The 21,050-nt window shown below is 61.0% G+C and overlaps 2 protein-coding genes across 5 annotated transcripts; one reads left to right on the forward strand and one right to left on the reverse strand.

The window, feature by feature from the left end:
• Nucleotides 1–10: 10 nt before the first annotated feature.
• Nucleotides 11–4,243, forward strand: CDK3 (cyclin dependent kinase 3). 3 transcript variants are annotated; one of them, XM_010950975.3, is made up of 8 exons: nucleotides 11–74; nucleotides 713–843; nucleotides 1,182–1,259; nucleotides 1,340–1,460; nucleotides 1,551–1,721; nucleotides 1,805–1,906; nucleotides 2,188–2,391; nucleotides 3,494–4,243. In XM_010950975.3, the coding sequence occupies exons 2-8, from the start codon at nucleotides 728–730 to the stop codon at nucleotides 3,617–3,619; spliced, it is 918 nt and encodes a 305-aa protein (XP_010949277.2). In that variant the 5' UTR covers nucleotides 11–74; nucleotides 713–727; the 3' UTR covers nucleotides 3,620–4,243. The 3 variants fall into 3 exon arrangements, with proteins under 3 accessions (XP_010949277.2, XP_074199835.1, XP_074199834.1); XM_074343734.1 differs by lacking the exon at nucleotides 11–74 and adding an exon at nucleotides 104–496; XM_074343733.1 differs by lacking the exon at nucleotides 11–74 and having other exon boundaries at nucleotides 104–843.
• Nucleotides 4,244–4,525: 282 nt separating this feature from the next.
• On the reverse strand, nucleotides 4,526–20,617 carry EVPL (envoplakin). 2 transcript variants are annotated; one of them, XM_074343731.1, is made up of 22 exons: nucleotides 20,335–20,614; nucleotides 17,935–18,034; nucleotides 17,398–17,552; nucleotides 17,168–17,294; nucleotides 16,310–16,435; nucleotides 16,075–16,113; nucleotides 15,796–15,957; nucleotides 15,610–15,717; nucleotides 15,336–15,431; nucleotides 14,240–14,365; nucleotides 13,648–13,794; nucleotides 13,167–13,321; nucleotides 12,914–13,011; nucleotides 12,442–12,614; nucleotides 11,294–11,472; nucleotides 11,069–11,207; nucleotides 10,745–10,938; nucleotides 10,220–10,370; nucleotides 9,399–9,482; nucleotides 9,156–9,266; nucleotides 8,970–9,062; nucleotides 4,526–8,220 (listed from the first exon to the last, which is right to left on the reverse strand). In XM_074343731.1, the coding sequence occupies exons 1-22, from the start codon at nucleotides 20,430–20,432 to the stop codon at nucleotides 4,780–4,782; spliced, it is 6,102 nt and encodes a 2,033-aa protein (XP_074199832.1). In that variant the 5' UTR covers nucleotides 20,433–20,614; the 3' UTR covers nucleotides 4,526–4,779. The 2 variants fall into 2 exon arrangements, with proteins under 2 accessions (XP_074199832.1, XP_074199831.1); XM_074343730.1 differs by lacking the exon at nucleotides 15,610–15,717 and having other exon boundaries at nucleotides 20,335–20,617.
• Nucleotides 20,618–21,050: the final 433 nt, after the last annotated feature.

The following is a 21,050-nucleotide window of genomic DNA, read 5'->3' on the forward strand; positions in this document are numbered from 1 at the left end:
CCAGGAGGGGGAGCCTCAGAGCAGCAGGGGGGCAGCCTGCCAGGCAGTGAGGCTGCAGGAGCGCAGGGTTTCCGGTGAATTCTGGGCTGGGGGCCTGAGGGAAAGGTTCTGGGGGTGCCCAAGCACACGTTGGGTGCCCAGGAGGCAGGGGGGCCCCTCCTGCTAAGGTTCTGCCCTCACAGGAGGCCGAGCGTCTCCAAACAGGCCGGGCCCAGCCCCTCGCCCTGGCCCTGTGGCCTAGGGTGGAACTATGGCTTCTCTAGAAGCCCTTCCCGACCCCTGACCTCTGCCCTGAGCTGACCCCAGCCCCCTGGGCAGCCCTTCTGGGCAGCCTTCCGCCCCCAAGGCCTGGGCCTGGCTGGGCAGAGGCGGGGGCTCAGCCATGGAAGTTTGGGCCCTCCTGCACTCCGTAGCTGGGCTCAGGGGCAGCTGCTTCCTGGGACCTGGGGTTCCTGCCTGGCCTGGGCTGGGTGAGGGGCAGCCGGCTCCCAGCCAGGTTCCCAGGGAGGGCTGGGGGCTGCGGCTAGGGTGGAGGGCGGGAGCCAGGGCTCGGCCTGGGCGGCCTGGCGGGCAGAGCAGTGTGATGAGCCTTGGGGGCCACAGGAGCCTGGGGGGCCTGGGTGGGGGCTGGGCGGGGGGTGCCATGGAGGCTGGGGGGGAAGCAGGGGTGCTGGGCATGGGGGCGAACGCCCCAGGCAGCATCTGTTTCCAGGGCAGCTCTGCGGACATGGATGTGTTCCAGAAGGTGGAGAAGATCGGAGAGGGCACCTATGGGGTGGTGTACAAGGCCAAGAACAAGGAGACAGGCCAGCTCGTGGCCCTCAAAAAGATCAGGCTGGATTTGTGAGTGTGGAGACGGCATCTGAGACCCCCTCTCTCCCAGGGGGTACCCACAGCCCTGGAAGCTCCCCCGTCTGTCCCTCCCCTCAGAGTTTTGCATTCAACTCCTTTTCCCAGTGCTGCCCAGTTACACGGGGGCGGCCACAGAGGGGCCACACAGCCTCCCCTTGGCCAGGTTTTGCCCTTGGCCCCTGGGGGTGAGGAGCATGTGCCCAGAAGCACAGCACCCCGTCACTGGGGGGTGGGCCATCCTTATGGAATAAGGAACACAGTTGACACCCCGGGAGCAGAAGTGCCCTTCTCAGCTCCTGCCTCCATTTCTGTACCCTCCTCTCCCATAGGGAGACTGAGGGTGTCCCAAGCACCGCCATCAGGGAGATCTCCCTACTCAAAGAGCTTAAGCACCCCAACATTGTCAGGTGAGCTGGGGAAGAAGCAGGGAAGTGGGCCTGTCCCCGTCTGGCTGGGAGCCATGTCCTGACAGGCATTGCCCGGCCAGGCTGCTGGACGTGGTGCACAGCGAAAAGAAGCTTTACCTGGTGTTTGAGTTCCTCAGCCAGGACCTGAAGAAGTACATGGACTCCACCCCGGCCTCCGAGCTCCCCCTGCACTTAGTCAAGGTACGGGGGAAGGACGCGGAGCGCCAGCAAGCCCCACTCGGCCAGCCGCACATCCACTCAGCCGGCTCCTTCCCGTGCTCGTTGTTCCAGAGCTACCTCTTCCAGCTGCTGCAGGGGGTGAACTTCTGCCACTCCCATCGGGTCATCCACCGAGACCTGAAGCCCCAGAATCTGCTCATCAATGAGTTGGGTGCCATCAAGCTGGCTGACTTTGGACTGGCTCGAGCCTTCGGGGTGCCCCTACGCACCTACACCCACGAGGTACCGTGGGATGAAGGCAAGAGAAGGGATGTCACCCCGAGCACTCGGCCACCCTGAATGATGCTGTTTTCTTGCCTCCGCAGGTGGTGACACTCTGGTATCGTGCGCCCGAGATCCTCTTGGGCAGCAAATTCTATTCGACAGCTGTGGATGTCTGGAGCATTGGTTGCATCTTCGCAGAGATGGTAGAGAGAGGGACATTTGTGGCCACAGGGAGACCACGGGCAGGGTCCTCCTGGGGTGGGGTCAGGGGGCTCTGATTCTCCAATTAGAAGTGGATTTGGGGGTGTTTGGGACTGGCTGAAGGACTGAGGAAACAGGTCTTTTTCCAGGAAAGGCCAAGATTTTCAGCACAGCCCTGGGAAAGATATCTTGAAGCTGCCTCCCTGGTCTGGCCTCTTACCTGGTACTGGATTCTGGATGATGAGGGAGTAGCCCCCACACCTTCTCCCCTTCCCCATTCCAGGTGACCCGCAGAGCCCTGTTTCCTGGCGACTCTGAGATTGACCAGCTCTTTCGTATCTTTCGGACCCTGGGGACACCCAGTGAAGCCATATGGCCAGGAGTCACCCAGCTGCCTGACTACAAGGGCAGCTTCCCCAAGTGGACCAGGAAGGGGCTGGAGGAGATTGTGCCCAGTCTGGAGCCAGAGGGCAAGGACCTGCTCACGGTAGGTACGGGTGGGCAGCAGGGGAGGGCAAGACAGGCCTCCCAGCACCAGCTGCTGCTGTTGCCAGAAGCATCCCTTTTGTCATCCAGCCTCTTATGTAACCCTGGCTCCTTCTGAGTCCGAGCTGGTCTCTTTTCTGACCTCTGTACACAGTTGGCTTGTCCCTGTGTGTACTGATTGTTCCACCTGGAGGCCTCTCCCTCGATCAGTCCAATGTTCACCTTCCCTTTTAAAACTTCTCTTTTCTAGTTAGCTTTGTTTTTATGCTGTGATACGTGCCCTTTTTCTCAGCTGCCTTGTGTTTGGTGATCTTCTCCTGTGGACATCATTACACCATCTAAGCTATAAGCTTTCCCAGGCAGGGTCCACACCACCCACTGCCTCAGTGGTTATGCTTCACACATGGCTGTTCAGAGTATGCTGCTTCCTGATGCCTCGGCCCCTGCCACAGTCCTCACTCACCCTTCCTGTTGCCCGATCTTGACCCCTTGCCTGGCCCAAGTAGAGCCATCCTTTCTGTTCACTAAGACTCGGAGCACGTTTCTCTCTTTAGTCTCGTGTTGGGTCAGAGGAAGGCATGGCAGTATGTTCATCTCCAGGCTGTGTGTCCCGCTCTCCAGAGGACTGTGTGTGTGTACACAGTGCCAGCAGGACGGTGTGGACTCCAACCGAGGCTACTCCAAGGCAGGGGGTCCTTCCCCAGCCTGACTGGGTTTAGAGATTTTGAATTTCTGCCCCACCCTCGATATGCCCCCTGGACAGGTTTGGCTCCCTCTTCCTAATACCTAGAGAGAAGTCTGTCTCAACTGGAAGTAGGCTGGAGCCTGGGAACTTCCATTAGGAGGGGGAGACACTGACTCATCCTTAGTACTTAGTAGCCTGAAGGAGACTGAGGTGACTCAACAGGGCTGGACCAAAGCAAAGTCCATGTCCTCAGATTCCTGGACTATCCAGAACTGGCTCACAAGCTGGGAGGCAGTGGCTTCCTGTGGTTCTGAGTTTGAAGGCAGCTGCTTTGGGGCTTGGGGCCCTCCCACTGAGACCTGGGAGGGTAATTCCTCTCCCCGACACACCCTGGCCCAACCTCCACCTTCCTCCACAGCAACTCCTGCAGTACGACCCGAGCCGGCGGATCTCAGCCAAGGCCGCCCTTGCCCATCCGTACTTCTCGTCCACCGAGACCTCCCCGGCCCCGCGCCAGTGTATGCTGGAGCGATTCTGCCGCTGAGGACGTTTGAGGCCCCCCCCGCCCCCCCGCCTCAAAGCCTCTCTCCAGCTGCTGCCCTACCCTGCTGCCCCACCCGCCTCCCCACCCACTTCCCAAGAACGAGGACACACCTGGGGAGAGAGCAGTTGGGCATCAGCTGTCAGAGGGCTGAGTCTGGGTTCGTCCCGCCAGCAGGTTAGCGAGTTCCTGTGTGGTTTGTTGGGTTTGACCGTGCCAATTCAAGGTGAGAGCGCAGAAGCCCCGTGCACGAAGGGCCCGTCAGCGGCCGGGTCTGCTGGCGCCGGAACAGCAGGTGCCAAGGAGAGCAGGAAGCCTGCCCGGGCCGCCAGCAAGGCCCTCCTGGTGCCCTTCAGCTGCCCAGCCTTCAGTTGCAGAGCCAGACCCTGAGAGGGAGGGTTCCCCTGGCTGGTCTTTTGGATTTAAAATGTTTTGGGGAAGAGTTGAGTTCCAGTTAAGAGTCCCAAGTTAAACAGGAAGCAGGGCTGGGGAGAGAGGACATTCTCCTGATCCTGGGAGAGGTCCGGTGTGTGGCTGTTCTAAGTAGTTGTTCTGTCACCTAGGATATGCTTACGTTTGTTTGCCTCTGGCTTTAAGAACAGAAAATAAAACTGATATGTTTCTGAATTTTCTAGTGTTTCTCTGCTTAGGATGGAGCACCAGGGACTTACTGACAAGGGGGAGGTGGACAGAGGGTTCTGGCCTGAACTGAGAGGCCCTGAGCCAGTGGCAGGGAGGGGCTGGTCCATGATCTTCTGTGACCAGCCCACACATCAGATCCCTCCCAGAGGCAAAGGAGTCACAGCCCTCTGAAAGCACCCCGTACCCAGCGGGGTCACGTGGGAGGGACCCAAGCAGTGCTGTCCTTTGTGCTCATGCATCAGACAAATCCATTCCATGTGACCAAGATGCTGGGAAAAATCTGTTTATTGGAAGCACTGGTTGGGGAGGAGGGAAGAAAACAGAGCTGCTGGTCTCCAGGTCACGGGATGGGCTGGGCACCAAAGTTAGAGGAGGGAGCCCAATACTGAGAACATATGAGGAGCAGAGCAGCCATCAGAGGGAAGACCCACCCCTCGGATTAGGCTGCTCTAGGGGCCAGGGGTGCATGCATCCTACCCTCCCCCCTCACACACACTCCCCACACGACTGCTTGGCCCCCATCAGCGCAGGGAGCGCAGGACGGTGGGGGAGGCTGAGCGGTAGCAGCGGTACCCCTCCAGCGAGGCTGGGAGGAGCAACAGGCCGCTCAAGGGGTCTTTCCGGCAGCGCCCCATGGCCTCCTTGTAGCTCAACCGCTCCTTGGAGATGGGGTCTGTCAAATCCTTCTCATGGCTGGCCTCATCCTGCAGGAGCTGGGCCAGCTCTTCACTGATCATGCCGGAGACCACGGCCTGCTCAGTGGGGATGCGGCCAGTCCTCTTGGGGTCAATGAGCCCTCCGGTCAGGTGCTGCACTTGCAGGTGTGGGAGCACGCTCTCCCGGGGCATCCAGCCCTTCTGGACGGCCTCGCCCACTGACAGCCTCTTCTTGGTGATAGGGTCCTCGATGCCAGTGAAGGCCTTCTGGGCATTGAGCAGCCTCTGTGTTGAGCTGTTCTCGATCAGGCCCCTCTCCAAGGCCTTGTGCACGGAGTAGCGCTCCCGACTGAGGAGGTCCACAATGCCCCCCGTGGCTGCCTGCGCCTCCAGCAGCTTCTGCCCGGTGATGGGATCCAGCATGTTCTTGGCCACAGCCGTCTTGATAGTGCATTTGTTGTCTGTGGTAGTGTCGTAGACCCCGGCGATGGGGAAGCTGTCCTCGCCGAGCCCAAGAGAGAAGCTGGGAGAGAAGAAGCTGGTGCTCTGGGGGGCCGGGGAGGTGAGCGGGGACTTAGAGATGATGGTGCCAATGGAGAGAGAGGAGCAGGGCTTGGTCTCCCCGGCCACGAGCAGGGCGAACTCACAGATGGGGAGGTGGCCTTCCTTGTAGAGATGGTACTCCTCCTTGGAGATGCGCCGGCAGTGCAGGGCAGCCTCGATGGAGTACTGCTTCCCGCTCTTGCGGTCCAGCAGCACAGACTCCTCCCCGCGGGGGCCCGAGGTGGTGATCTCCTCCCAGTCACACTCCAGCTCCTGCAGCTGGAGGTACTGGCCGCGGTCGATGATGCCTCTCTTGTAGGCCTCATACGGGGACATGTCTGTCCCTGTCTCAGGCTCCAAGATGGAGATCTTGGTGGAGAGGTTGGTCTCTCGTGTCTGGGTCTCCTGGTTGAGCTCCTCTCGGCTCACCTTGGTGTGCAGGTCCCGGAGGGTCCTCTCCTTCTCGTAGATCTGGTCCTTCTCCCGGAGGATGGCTGCCTCCAGCTGCGAGAGCTCCTGGCCCCGCTGGGCTGCCCTCTGCCGCTCGCTCTCTGTCTTCTGGCTGAGCAGCTTCGACTCCTCCTGCAGCTGCAGCACCTTCTGCTGCTTCTGCCTCTCCAGCTCCCGCAGCTCCTGCTGCAGCTGCCGGCACTCCTGGTTCGCCTGGTCCCGGGCCTTCTGGAGCTCGGCCTCCTCCTGAGACCAGGTCCTCTTCAGTGCCTCGGCCCGGTCGATCCGCTCCCGCAGGCGCCTCGCCTCCTCCTCCCGGCTCTGCCGGGCTGCGCGCTCCCTGTTGAGCGTCTCCCACACCCGGGAACGCTCTCCCTCCAGCACCGGGTCCTTCTCCACCCTGATCACTTCCTTGTAAATGGTCTTCTCTTGCGATTTGGTTTTCTGGAGCACATCGACCTGGACCTGCAGGTTCTTGCACTCCCGGTGCAACTCTGTCACCTGGGTCTTCTCCTGGTCCAGGTCCCGCCGCAGGGCTTCCGTGGACTTTTCCAGATCCGGGTCCTTCTCCAACTTGACCACCTCCTCCATGATGATCTTCTCCTGCACCGCAGGCGGCCGCTTCTCCAGCTCCTGGACCTTCAAGGTCAGCTGCCGCAGCTCCCTCTCCACAGCCAGCTTCTTGCTGCGGTCCTCCTGGAAGCTGAGCAGCCCCTCCTTCTCCTCCACGGCGACCCGCAACTGCTGCACCTCCCGCTCCAGCTGCCGCCGCCGGCCCACCTCCTCGTCCAGGCTCCGGCTCAGCCGGCTGTGGTCCTCGCGGAGCTTCGGGTCCTTCTGGGTGACCACCACCTCCTGCACCACCACCTTCTCCTCGGGCCGCCTCCTCTCCAGCAGCATGTACTTGTTCTGCAGCTCATAGACCACGTCCTCGGCCGCCCGCCGCTTTTGGGCCGCTTCCCGCACCTCCTGGCGCAGCCGCTGGGCCTCCTGCTCCAGCACTGGGTCCTTCTCGTGGCGCACCACCTCCTTGTTCACCGTCTTGGTCTCCACCTTGGACCGCTCCCGCCTCCACTCATCGCGCTCCCCCTGCAGCCGGATGAGCTGCTCCTGGGCCCGCCCGCTGCTGTTGACCAGCTCGTTGAGCTGAGCCTTCAGGCGGTCGATCTCCCGCAGCACCTCCGGGCTCCTCTCATGCCTCACCACCTCCTGCGTCACCTGCTTGTACTCCACCATGGGCTTCTGTGCCCGCAGGACCACCAGGTCGGGCAGCAGCTGCTCCACCTCCTTCTCCACGCTGCTCCTCTTGCTGGCCGTCTCCTGCAGTTTGGCCCTGAGCCGCGAAATCTCCCGCTCCGTCTCCGGATCCACCTGGAAGATCTCATTGACGCGCTCCTGGAGGTCCACTCTGGGCTTCTGCTTCTCCACCACGCAGTACTTGCCCTGCAGCTCCTTCAGCTCCCTGGCCAGTGCCTCGTTCTTACTCCTCTCCCCCTCCAGGAGGCTCCTCAGCCTGGACGCCTCTTTGAGGAGGCCTGGGTCCTGCTCCACCTTCTTCACTTCCTTCACGATCACCTTGGGCTCCACGGCGCTGATCGCCAGCTCCAGCTCCGTGATGCGAGCCTGCAGCTCGGCCACGGCCTCCTCCGCCGCCTTCCTCTGTGCCACGTCCTCCTGCACCTGCAGCCTCAGAGCCCGGGCTGCCTTGACCATTTCCAGGTCCTTCTCCACCTTGACCACTTCCTTCACCACGACCTTCTCCTTCACAGTCGCCTCCTTCCGCTCAAGGGCCAGCAGCTCCGTCTTCAGCTCCTCCAGCTGGGACGAGATGGTGGTGTTCTCCGCCCGCAGGTGCTGGATCTCACTGCTGAGCTGGGCCACCTGGCTGTCCAGGCTGGGGTCCCTCTCCACCTGGGTGACCTCCTTGGTTAGCAGGTGAGGCCGTGTGGCCTTCCTCTTGCTCTCCAGCTGCATGACCTTCTGGGCTGCTGCCTCCAGGTCTGCCTGCAGGCTGGCCCGCTTCTTGCCCTCGTCTTCCACCTGAGACTTCACCCTGGACAGGTTGCTCTCCAGCTGGGGGTCCCGGTAAAACTCCACCACTTCTTTCTCCTCCAGTTTCTCTAAGGGCCGCTGGGTCCTCAGCTGCAGCAGCTGGTTCCTCTGCTCCTCCAGCTCATGCTGCACCTGGGCCACCCGCCTCCTCTCCTCCTCCAGCTGGGACTTCAGGGCCTCTGACTCCCTCCCAGCTTGAGAGGGGCTATCCGACCCCTGCTGTGCATCCTGGGTCACCTGGATGTCCTCACTGAGCTCCTTCTGCAGAGTGAGAGGAAGAGGGAAGAGTGCCAGGGCGAGCGGAGGGAAGGGAAGGGATAAGCCCATTCCCACCCCCCCTCCTGAGCTCGGACCCCTCCCTGCTTCCTGAGACTTCCCAGTAGGTCCCAGAAGGTGGAGCTAAAGACCTGGGAGGCTTGGAGGCGGGATTTTGAGAGGCTCTATCAATGCCCAGGATGTTAGGATGCAAGGCAGTGTTCAGGGTGAGTTTGCACTAGAATGTGCAAATAGGAAGTTCCTCCCTTCCAAACCTTTTCCCCTTCCCCTTCCATCTAGGCTCAGAAATGGGCCCATACTCCTCTGAGGGGTCCCGGAGTACTCCTCTGGGTAGGAGAAAACAATCAAGTCCCTCGGCGGGTCACCAAGAGTCATGGAGAACTTCGGGCTCCTGGTCTCCCATGGATGGAGACCTAAGTGACCTCTTGCCCCAGGTCCTAAGGCTGAAGACTTTGTGAAGATGTTTCTCCTGACTGCATTGGGGGGGGGCGCACTGCCCAGTGGCTAAGCTGTGACTGCATTGAGTGATATCTCCTGGTACTAACTCTGAGGTGGAAACCATCCTGGAAAAGCAGGTGGGAGAGAACTGGGGGAGGCAGGGAGTGGCCCCTTTCTCGGGCCGCTGAGCCTGTCCCGGGCTGTGGGCTGCCCGGGGGAGAGGGGAAGGAAGACTGCCAAGTCAACGACCGGGCCAGGCTGCCTGGTGTGGGAGCAGATGGGCGTCACCTCCATACCTTCTCCAGAATCTTCCTGGCAAACTCCAGCTGCTGCAATTGCTGCTGGTGTGCAGCTGCGACCTCAGTGTAGGTCTTCATCAGGCTCTTCTCCTGAAGAGGCCAGAGGGAGGTAGAGGAAGGGGGGTCTCAGAGGCTGCAGAGCCGGCACCAATGGATGCAGAGCCCCACCCAGTCCCGTCTCACCTGAGCCTGGATGCTCTCCTGCAGGGGACCCACTCGGGGTCTTTTGGGGGCTGACCCCACCTTGGTGGGCTCCAGGGAACAGCGGTAGGTGTCTGCCTGCAGCTCGTAGTCCTGAGTGGGGCAGGGAGTGGACAAGAGGCTGGTGGTCAGTGCGGGAAGCTGGCAGGGGAGGGTGGCGTGGGAGACTGGCAGAAGGAGTGAGGGCAGGTGAGTAAAGAGGGACAAGCTGAAGTAACTGCTCACCTGGAGGGCCGCCTGCAGGTGCTGGGAAAGGCGGGATGCCATGGCCCTGTCCTGCTCTCGGCCCTGGACCTCCTGCAGCAGCCTCTGCCAGGGAAGAAGTGAGTCAGGAAACACTACTCACTGGACTCCCCTCCAGCTGGGCGCCTCCAGGGCCGCAGGCAGCCAGCCCAGCCCACAGGCAGGACGGGCTACATGGAAAACAGCCTCTTCTTCCCCATGACCCTCTGTGGCCTCTGATGGGACATTTCACCCTCCCCCCCAATACCTGGCCATCCTATTTACTCCTCAGGCCTCAGCCTGGGTGTCAGTTCCTTCCAGACGGCTTGCCCTGACCCCTACACGTGTCCTCAGTGGGCTCCCACAGCGCTCTGGCTCTTCCACAAAAGCGCTCATCAGCATCATGACCGGAGATGCGCCGGCTGCCCCCCGGGACTGTGGGCTGCCTGAGGGCCAAGCTGCATCCCGGCCCCTGGTTCATTACTAACGTGTAGTAGGGGTCAGCAAGTATGAGGATGCAGAAAGAGCTGGAACCCCCAGGAGTATAAAAGCCGCTGCCCATCTCTGACCATACAGAGAAGCACTGGCCATTTCAGTGAGCAAAATGAAGCATTTTGGGTGGTGGGTGGTGGGTGGTGGGTGGTGGTGAGTGACCCAAGGCCTCTGCGGTCTGAGCTTTGAGGTCATTAAAACACTGGCCACTAGGGGGCCACATGTGCCCAGGCAGTGCTCCCTGTTGGGATGGCGGCCAGGGAGGTAGTCATGGCTTGAGGGCCTAGCTCTGGGTGCCGGCCCCCAGGTCACCTGCAGCCCCAGCCCCTCACCTTCTGCGCCTGCAGCTTGTAGGTGATCTGGCTCGGCCCGTCGCTGGGCTGCACCTGGTTATGGGGCAGGTGCTCCAGCCAGGAGTTCAGGTTGTCCCTGCTGTTCTTGAACTGCTGGTAGGTAAGGCTGGCGTCCTGCACCATCTTCTCCCTGCAGGAGGGTGAGGCCCATAGAAGAGGTGAGAGCTGCCTTCAGAGGACAGGTGAGGGGTGCACGGAAGAGGCTGGTGGGTGCCTCCTTCTCTGGGACAAGTCAGGAGGCCCAAATGACCCTCCCTCCCATGCTGATCCTCTAACTCTGTCCCTATTCTGGAGCTGGGCATTCAGAGATGGATCAGACAGTCTCTGCCAGGTACCACATGGGAGGTCAGTACAGTTATTATCCCCTTTTAGAGGTGAGAAAACAGCCTCAGAGAGGTGAGGTCACTAGTCCGAGGTCACTATTCCAAGGTCACACAGCTTATCATCAGTGGCTACCGGGCACTGTGGAAGCATGCCATGAGCCCCAGTGACCCAGCCACTCACCGCAGGTCCAGCTGGTCCCCAACAGCATGGTAGCGGTCGGTGAGGGCCCGCACCTGGCGCTGCTGGTGCGGCAGGTCAGGGCAGAACTCATGGAAATTGTTCTGCAACGCACCGCACATGTGCTCGGTGGCCTTCAGCTCGCGGTGCAGCCCCAGCACGCAGGCCTGCTGCTCCAGCAGCCCCCTCCGCTGGCGCTGGGGGAGAGGGGCCACAGCATGATGTACCCGTGAGGTTTGGTGAGAGGCCATGTGCACCCTCCACCTGCCCCCCAGTGCTTGGTCAGGCTGTGCCCCGCTCCTGGCAGGAGGCCACCCAGCCCCTCACCTGCAGCTCGCTGACCCTCTCCTGCAGCGCACCCGCCCCAGCAGGGAGGGGGGCCTCCTGCGCCAGGGCGGACTCGAAGCCTCGGATGACTCTGTCCGCATCCCGGATCTGCCGCTCCAGACCCAGGGCAGCCTGAGCTCTGCCACAGAGGAGGCTGAGGGTCAGACACCTCCTTGGCCACACCGTGCTGCCCTGCCCAACAGCCCCCAGCCCCAGAGCACTCACTTCTCACTGTACTGGCTGCAGAGAACCTGCACGTCACTGTACTTGTTCTTGACGTTGTTGAGGGCCACGGGCAGGTGCAGGGCGGTAAGGCCCACGGGCCGCACTGACAGAAAAGCCTCACACTCCTGCTGGGCTGCCTCCTTCTCTGCTCCCAGTTTCTGCAGCCGCTGGGCGGTGCCCTGGGGTGGGGGTGGGATGCTGAGGACCTCCTCTCTGGGCAGGTGGGTACCACCCACCCCTCTCTCCAGGCATGTCAGCCTAACTCTGCCTATGAGGCCTGAGAGTGCGGTGGGGACATTCTTGGGCTCAGTCCCTGTGTGGATGACCTTGGATAGGTCAACCTCTCTGATCCTCAGTCTCCTCATTGACAGAGTGCTCGATGGCAGAATGAAATGAGACCCTGTGAGTAAGGAGCTCTTGCCCAGGTCAGTACTCATGTCACCATACTGTTCATGACACCTTTAGTTCTCTGCCATGTTGCTCCAGGCAGCAAAACCCTATCTCCATCCGCTAGGGGTTATTTCATTCTTTTTTTTTTTTAATCAATTATTCACTCATCTATCCCATAAGCCATTGGTGCCAACTCTGAGCCATGCATTGCCTACCTTCCAGTCTAATTGGACTTCCAACACCCCTGATGCAGTAGACGCTGTGACTTCAAAACTCCAGGACCAATTTGGAAACTGCCTGGGCCCAAGAGAGGTGCCAGGTCCCAGGGCAGTTGTAACCAGTGCCCAGCGTGGGCAGAGGGACTTGTAGAGACCACACAGTGCCTCCTTCTGCCTTCTCCTCCTGCTTCCTCCTCCAACACCTCAAAGTCCCCTTGGCCCGAGGACCCAACACCTGCAATCTGTAACACCTTTCCCACTTCTGGAGCCCTCCCTCCCGGCCAGCCCTCTGACCGAGCTGAAACGCTGCCTCCCAGTATCTCCGGTGTATTGTGGACTGAGAATAACAAGTTGCACAATAATGTGAACAATGTGATTCAATTTTTTAAAAACCAAATCCAAACAGTGCATTTGAATAGAAACCGGTTTGAAAGGATATAACCCAAACTGCTGCCCGCCAGGTGTAGGGAAGGGGCGGCTCTCACTGTTAGCCCTTCTGGATCCTTTTGTGATTGTGTTTACACTTCTGCAACCCCTCACCTTGTGGCTTTGGATGCGGCCCTCCAGGTCCTCCAGGGGGCTGGTGCGGCTCAGCGGGGCCCGGGCCCAGGCCAGCACCTGCCTCTCTATCTGCCCCAGGTCCTCCTCCAGCCGGGTCATCTGGGTCAGGAGCTCCTGGGCCTGTGGGTCAGCTGGGGCTGAGCCGGTCGGAGCTGGGGGAATAGGATGCCTGTTAGGGTCCAGGGCCTACGTCATGTCTGCCCGTCTGCCCGTCTGCTTCACGGACTCCTCCCTGAGTGCCTGCAGAAGGTCCTGCGTTGCATAGGGTGGGATGGGGGAGGGAGGGCCTAACTGAGGGAGGGACAGCCCCAGGGGCTCACCAGCCCAGGAGCAGAAGTCCTTAATTCAGGGTCACCCTCTGCCCCCTGCAGTCCCTACAGCGACCAAAGCGGGGCGCTACTCCCTCTCCACCAACAACGCCTCCGCCCATGCTCTGGCCAGCCCTCGGTACCCTGCTGGCTGGGCCGCGAGGGCTCCACAGAACTGGCCTTCAGGTGGCTCTGGACTGTGGTCAGTTTCTGCTTCAGGGTTTGCAGCTCCGAGTCCAGCCTGGAAGGAGAAGGAGATCAGAGGAGGAAGTCCCTCCACTCTCTTCCCCAGCCTTCACTAGTCCAGGTGAAGACTGGGCAATGGCCTCAAACCACAGGGCCTGGGCTGGGCCCACAACCTGCCTCCTGCCCCTGAGGATCCCCAGGCAGACCCACCTGGAGGCCCTGGCCATGGCCTCAGGGTCTGGAGCTGGGATGCACAAGCAGGCGGCTGGGACACGTTTGGTCTCGCCTGCCAGGCCCTGGACCACCCAGGTGTGCGGGTCAGTGTTGTCCATCAGTGTATACCGCTCACCCCGCAGCAGCTGCACCTGGGGAGGGGGGCACGTGGGGAGGGACTTACGCAGGCTCAAGGGCCAGGCTGGAGAAGGGATCAAGGCCAAGTTGGGGTAGAAGCTGGGGATAGGGACAGTGGGGACAGGAGCTGAGACGGGGGCAGATGTAGGGGTGGGAGGTGCTGGGGTAGGGAGAGGGAGAGGCCAGGGCAGAGCTTGGAGAGGAGTGGGGCTAGGGCAGGGGTGGAGCAGGGGTGGGGTGGCGTGGTGGCAGGAATGGTAGGAGTGGGGCAGGGGTGGGACTGGAGGCAGCCGGGGTGGGGTGGGCCGGGCTGGGGGAGCTGGGCGGGCCAAGGCTGTACTTGTCCTGAGTCCCAGTCACAGATGCTGTCCACATGCAGGGGCTGCTGGGGGCAGTTCCTGCGCTGCGGCAGAGGGGCCACCTCCCGGCTCCGCAGCTGCAGGTCCCCAACGGTCTTCTCGGCCTTGGCCAGCTGCTTCTCCTCTGCCTGCAGGGTCCCAGGCAGTGGGGGCTCAGGCCCGTCCCATAAATGCCCCCCAAGAGGGTGAGGGGTCTGGCCTTCATGAAGACAGGGTCTCTCAGTGAGCAAAGTAAAAGGAGCCCCTCCCTGGGGACCCAGGGTCTGGGTGTGCTGGTTGAGATGGGGTAGGGGGCTGCCCAGCATTACCCAGATCTCCAGAGTGGGAGCTGGAGGGGCCTTAGACCTCTCCAAGGCAGCCCCTGAGACATTACCACAGAGGAAGCTGGGGTCCAGAGTCGGAAGGGCTGCTTGGTAACAGACCAGGCTCCCCCTGCTGGAGCAGACCCCCTGCTCCTACCCACAAGGCTGGAGCTCCGGGCAGGAATAAGTACCCAAGAGGCGAGGGGCTCAGACACACAGGCAGGCCCTGTCCGCAGGAGTGGGTTCAGGTGGCCGGGTGGGGCCGTCTCACCTCCAGCTGTTGCAGCAGCTCTGTGGGGGTGCCAGGGGCGCCCCCAGGGCCGGGGCTGTACTGGGTGTCCAGGCTGGAGTGGAGCTTTGCCAGGGTCTGGCTGACAGAGTCGGCCTCCTCCTGGAACTGAGGTTGGCGGGCAGTCAAGGGCAGATCTGGGGCACTCGCTGCCCACAACCCTGCAAACCAGCTCAGTGCAAACCAGCTGAACCCAAGCAGCCACTTGCCGTACACTGTTAGCCCTTCTACTCAGGCAGAGGGGCCTTTTTTACTGGAGTGCTCTGCAAATGGAACATTTGGGGTCACTGAACTTAATTTCTATTAGTGTCATAAAACACTTTGGTTTGGGACCTTCCCCACAGATAAAGGGCAGTGCCTATCCTGCCTCATCCAGCACCTGGGGTCGTCCCGGCTGCGGCCCCAGGGTGGGTGGCCGGGTGTCTCAGAGTAGAAGCTGGGAAAGTGCTTTAAAGAAACCTCGCACAGTTGGGTGATGGGAAATTCTCGTCAACAGGCCGGATAATGGTGTTGTGAGGTGTATAGGAAAATACCTTTTAAAAAAAGACGAAGGAAGGAAAAAAACTTCATTTTCTCAAATTCTCAGAGTACATAAAACATTTTGGTTGGAAATTACTAAAACAACAACTCCCTATTGTATATTATGTCAGTGTTTCTCAATCCTTGTTTCATTATTGTCCCCTTCCGAGGAGTTTTTTAGACTTTTTTTTCTTTACTTTCCCCATTATCACCGTGAAATTTTAATACCACAGATAAGCTATAGATCCTTTACATGTGTATATCTGTGATTTATGCATAAAAAGTATATTTTCCCCCCATAAGAACCAACGCTCATCCTATGGAGAAAGTATGTGTGACATTTTCCTTCTGAGACCTAGTCATGTCACAGCTCTGTCATTTTGTTGTTGTATGTTTTTTTTGGTGAGGGGAGGTAATTAGGTTTATTTATCTTAATGGAGGGACCGGGGATTGAACCCAGGACCTCATGCATGCTAAGCATGTGCTCTGCCACTGAGCTGTACTCTCCCCTCCATAGCTTTGTCGTTTTTATGAGGTGCCCTGAATCCGAGATGCTCACCCGGCGGTAATCCTCCACGTGCTGCAGGTGGCTCTCCTGGCAGATGCACAGGTTCAGGAAGTTCTGCCACTCCATCTTCAGGGCCTCCTGGTGGGCCTGGGGGCAGGAGCACGGGGCCCTTGGACCATGCCCTGCCCCTGTCTGTCCACCCACTCACTCACTTGGAGGGCCCTGCCCACTGTCCTCAACCTGGGCCACGTCTCCCTCTCCCCAGCCTCCCTGGGAAGCGCCTCAACTGAGGAAGCGGGGATCCCTAGTGCCTGGGCCTCTGCACCTGGATGGGCCCCACAGCCGGATGCCCAAGCTCCACCATACGCTCCCCGTCATCCTCCAGCTGGTTCACACACTGTTCCTGGCTCAGCAGCTCGTGCTGCTTGAAGTGCTGGGAGAGAGTTGGGGAGCTGGCAGTGAGGATGAGGATGTCTTTGTCCCCCCCCCGCCCCCACTCTCCCCCACTGACCTCGTACTCCCTCCGCACGCCCGCAGGGTCTGCCGTGAGGTCACTCCAGTCCTGCTGTAGGATGTGCTGCTGCTGCTGGGCCAGGGCGCTCAGCTGGCGTGTGCAGCCCTGCAGGTGTGTGTACAGGCTGCCCAGGCTCTGCCCTCGCCACGAGGCCGCCTTCTGTGCTCCGGTGAGAGGCAGGGAGCAAGAAGGGGCAGCGAGCGGTTAGAAACGCTGGCCCCGGCAACCTGCCCCACTCCCAGACCTCCCAGCCGGCTTGGCCCTTCCTCTGCTCACCAGTAGGTCCCGGTATTGGCTCCGGATGGTGGCCGCATCCTGCTTCGACCAAGGGAGAGAGAATGCAGGCTCAATGAGAGGTGGGGTACAAGGGAGAATGCACCCCATGCCCTGGGCCATCTGTGCCCCATTCCTCCATCCCTAGCCCCAGGGGGCCAGCCAGGCCTAGCTCAGGCTCTGATGGGAGAAGGGGGCTGCGGCGGAGCAGGGGTGTGTGCCCGGACAGCTCACCCACCGGCCCTATGAGGCTCCGCAGCTGCTGCCCGTAGGCCTCGATCTCCTTCTGCAGGATGTTGTGCTCGGCGATCTGCTGCTCCAGCTCCGCCATGCCCGGCCCATACTGGCCCTCGCAAACCTGCTTCTGCAGAAGAACTGGCGACTCAGCTCTGCTGCAGGGCCTGGGGTGGGAGCCCTCCCGCACCCACCAGCACCCTCCCCGCATCCCCATCTGCAGGGGTGGAGCTGGTCATCTGGATAGTGGGTGGACAGGCCAGGTGGGCGCCTGGGTGAGGGGCTGGCGGCTCCCCCAGGGGAACATGCTGTTCTCCAGTGGTCCTAGCCAAGGCCTCAGCATTGCATGACTGCAAGCCCTGAATCCCACTGGTTCCCGGGACTCAGGGCTCAGCCTCTGAAAAGTCTCCCCACTGTGCCCTGCCCCCTCCCTGGCCCTGGCTCCTGCCTGGACACCTCCAGTCTGGCTCCAGGAGCCTAAGCATCCCCTGCCCTGCCTTCCCTCTGTCCCTTCATTGTCATCCCGGCACCCCTTCTATTGTTCATCAAAGCACAATTCCTCACCTAATGTTCAGGGTACCCGTGATCTGGTTCTGCCTACCTGCCCAGAAAACCCCACTTCCCATCACACCCCAGGCTCTGTTCCTTTTTTTGGAATATCCTCTTCTCACCACTTCATCCCAACCCTGCAGAGCCCTCCCACCTGCAGGAAGCCTTCCCTGACTGCACTGCTCTCTCCCTTCCCAGACCCCTAACCGTCCCCAGTCCCTGACAACATGAAGCTCTGTATTGTTCTCTGATTGCTGCTGGGTGTGCCTCTGAGCTCCTGGAAGTGTCTCCGACACTGGGGATGGCCGCTGACCTGCTTCTGCTCCAGCACCCGTGCCCAGTCGACCCTGGGCCCTACGTCGGGCGGCAGCACCATCTTCTCGTACAGGGCACGGTACTCAGCGCACTCCTGGGTCACCCGCTCGTGCAGCTGCTTGATGCTGCCAAGGAGGTGGCCAGTAGGTTGGAGCTGGGCCTGGGGCTCCACCCGGACCCCCAGAGCCTCCAACCTTGAGCCCCAGCCCCTGCCACCACCCTGCTCACTCCTTCTCGATCTCCTCAGCCTGTGGGTGCTTGAGCCTCTGGGCCTTGTCCACGTCCAGGAAGAGGTCCTTCAGCAGCACCTCGGCCTCCTTCAGGCTGCGGCCTACCTCCTGTCGGTGCTGCAGGGCCTGGTTCTGCTCGCTGTGCTGCCGGTCCTGCGGCGTGGGACAGCATCCTCACTGCCCATCACTGCTGCCTGAGCCCCACCCCGAGGGACCCTGGCCAACCTTGGTGCCTGCACCGGCAGGTGGCTGGGCTCACGTACCCTTGGGGCAGACTCAAAGACACAGGGGAGGCCTGGGCCCCCTCAAGCCTCTTTGACCCTCCAGGCTAGAAGCCCAACAGAGGAGTGCTAAGCCCTCTCTCCCACTGTTTAGGGAGTGGCCACTGTTCTGTGGCCACTCCCTAAACAGTGGCCAGTGTTCACAAGGCTGTCTGTTCATCTTTAGTGTGATGAGTGGACACGCCAAGGACCACCAGGTGTGACAGTGGGCCTCCTACGCCCCCACGTCCTGCCATCTGTCCCCCAGGCCTCACCTGCTGCAGCTTCTTCTGGGTCTCCAGGATGTCCCTCTCCACCTGGTCGGCGTTGGCCTGCATGCGGGAGATGAGCAGGGCCAGCTCCTGGGTGGCAGCCCTGGTGGATCGGTGCGGGCAGAGGGCAGCGTGGTTGGAAAGGTTCCCTCTGTTCTCCTTGGGCAGAGGTCTGCCCACCTGGGTGGGGTCCCCTGCCTCTCCCTGCCCCATCCTGCCCAAGAGCCAGGCTCACTGCCCCTGAGGGAGGAGTCCAAGACCTGGAGAGCACTGGTCTCTCTGTAGGAGGCTCCATGAGACACCCAGTCTTGGGCTGGTGAGTGTGGCTTCACACAAGGGTTCAGAAAAATGAGGGTCCTGGGTGTGTGCGGCACTGCAGAGTGGGCCAAACTCCCTGTCCTGGAAGTGTGTTCCCAACCCCATCCGGCTCCCTGCTGATTCTTTGGGCTGGACGACAGTCGGCCCAGGAGTGAGTCACTGGCTTAGCTCCTAATACCTGAGACCACATGTCTGGGACTTGGGGAGGGGCAGTTGGGCTGGCTGGGGGCAGGGGAGCAGCAGCATGTCCCCCCAGCCCAACTTCCTCCTACCCCAGTCCTGTCTCCCCCTGCTGCCTTGTGCCTAAGCTAACAAGCTTTCAGAGGAGCCACAGCACCAGGGCAGGGGGAGGCCAAGAGATTGCCAGGGCACCCTAACATTTTCCAGATTCGGGGGGTTCAGAGCCCAAATTGGGACCTGACTTGCTCCAGCCACACAGCCAGGAGCTGAATATGAGCCTGAATCAGGTCCCCAGGTTCATACCCAGGCTTTTTTCCCAGACACTCAGCAGCCTCTGCAGGGCACCTGTTCTGTGCTTGAGTTCACTCTCTGGAGCCTGGAGGGTCAAGCAGACTTAATAAAAAGCAGAGTGGTCTAAGGTCACAGTCCTGGGGAAGAAGGGAAGCCTTCACCAAGCTGAGCCTTGAACAGGGGTCAAAGGATAAGCCCCCCTGTCCCCTCCCCAGGCAGAGGGGCAGTGCCACAAAGACAGCCTGAAGGCACTCTGGCCAGACAGCCTGGTTTTCATCCTTCTCCATCACTACGGCTGTGTGGTCTTGGGCAAGTTGCTTAACCTCTCCTCACCTGTAAAGTAAGGCTCTAACAATATCTATCTCACTGTGTCATTATGAGTGTTAAGAGAACTAATTTATCTGAAGTGTCCAGTACTGAGCCTGTGCAGAGTCAGCACCTGATAAGTGTTAGTTTTTAATTCCACTAGAATATAAGTACTGTGAAGGTAGGGACCTGTCGGTTCTGTTTTCAGGGGCATCCCCGGGGCCTGGTACAGAGGTGGCACACAGTGGGTGCTTGATAACTACGTGTTGAACAATGGTGAGCTGTCTTTGGGGGCTTGCAGCCAGGGCACAGGGCCGTGGGGACCAAGCTGCTGGGATCCTACCTGAGGGTGGGAACTTTGGGTCCTGAGCCCTGGGAGGGCTGTTCCTGCCCGGAGGAGCACACTCCACCCTGGGCAGGGCCCAGGAGCCCCAGGGAGGACAGGTCACTCCAGTGAGAGTCTTAACTGCTGTCTTTCCTGTCTGCCTAGAAGCTGAGCCTCGCTGTCCTCGAACTGATCCCTATCGGGGTAATGGGCCTTCCATCTCCACTCTCAGCACCACACCCAGGACCCCAGGAGAGCTGCCATCTCCATCCTGCAGAGGGGACTGATGGCCAGTGAGCAAAAGAACACTGGCCAAGTCTTTTCACAGACTGTGGGGCTCTGGAGAGCTGGGCTGGGCCCTGCAGAGAGCTGGGTGAACTGAGGGAGGCTCTGAGGATGCCCCGGGCCCACAGGCCCCTCCTGGTTCCCCATAGCATCCCTCCCCAAACCCATATGATGAAGGAATCACCCCAACTCTAACAAAACTCTCAAGCCGCGAGGTACGAGCCGTGTGGGGAAAGCTGCAGCCTGGACGGGAAGGCAGCACAGCCCTGTCTCCCTGCAGCTGGGCACCCCACCCCCACCTCTCCGCTCCTCCAGCCTCAGTCCTTCTGCCCACCCTGTGCCCAGGTCCCAAGGGTCATCCCAGTTCCAGTGAAGTCTTGAGGGCAGGAGTCAAGGACACGGAACCAGGCCCTCCCAGCGGAGAAAGGCAGCATCTCAGGCCCCTGTCCAGCGCCTCTGCAGAACAGCCCCAACCCGTGGCTTGCAGGCCCCTCGGAGTGTGTAGAGAGCTCCAGGCCAGCCCTGGCCTCTTGCCAGGGCGGCAGAGTGGCGTGGGCCAGGGAGAGAGGCCACCCGCAGGCGCTTTGGCCTCGGGACACCAAATGCCAGCACTGGGCTCCAGCCTGCTGCCTCCAGGTGGCTGGAGCACCTGGTCTGGCACCACCCCCGCCCTGGCCCCCTCTCCCAGCCCTGCTCACCGGCTGTGCTTGCTGGGGGAGCCCTTGGGGGAGACTTTGGCAGGGGAGCCCTTGGGGGACCCCTTCCCCTGGGAGGCTTTGCTCAGCCCCTTGAACATGGTCGTGAAGGCAGGTGCCGGCTCAGGCTGCGCTCGGCCGGTGCGGGAGGGCGGGTGGCAGGCGTGCGTCCTCGCGGGCTGCTCAGCCGGGCTCTGGTGAGGCGAGGCGGCCGGGCACCGGGCAGGCAGTTTCTGGGTGGCCCCTCCCCGCAGGCGAGGCGGCGAGAGCGGCGGGCCAGGCCGCTGCGCATGCCCCCACGCTCACCCACACTCACGCCTGCTCCTGCACAACCAGTTTGGGAGGAAAGGGCACAGCCCAGAGGGCGGGGCGCCCGAGCCTGCCCAACTCGCCGAGAAGGTTTGGACTTGTTACACCTACACACCCAGAGGGAGCCGGCAGCAGTCACACCCAGATGGGAAAACAGCCAGGCCCAGGAGGGACAGGGCTCCAGACAGACGGACGCGCGGATGCGTGTGCAGGCTCAGGGACAGAGGCCCGACCTTAGAGCTGAGGCTCGGGGTTAATAAACACCTCCAGCTAACACAGTGCTATCAGGCAGGCCCCCACCCACAGCTGGGGGAAGCTCAGGGTGGGCGGGAAGGCCTGGGGTCTCTGCTCACCACCAGGGCGCCCAGGTCTCTGCTCCGTGTCCTCCACTGACATGATGGGGCAGCCAG

Source organism: Camelus bactrianus, chromosome 16 (genome assembly GCF_048773025.1).
Source record: "Camelus bactrianus isolate YW-2024 breed Bactrian camel chromosome 16, ASM4877302v1, whole genome shotgun sequence".
NCBI classification, from domain to species: Eukaryota; Metazoa; Chordata; class Mammalia; order Artiodactyla; family Camelidae; genus Camelus; species Camelus bactrianus.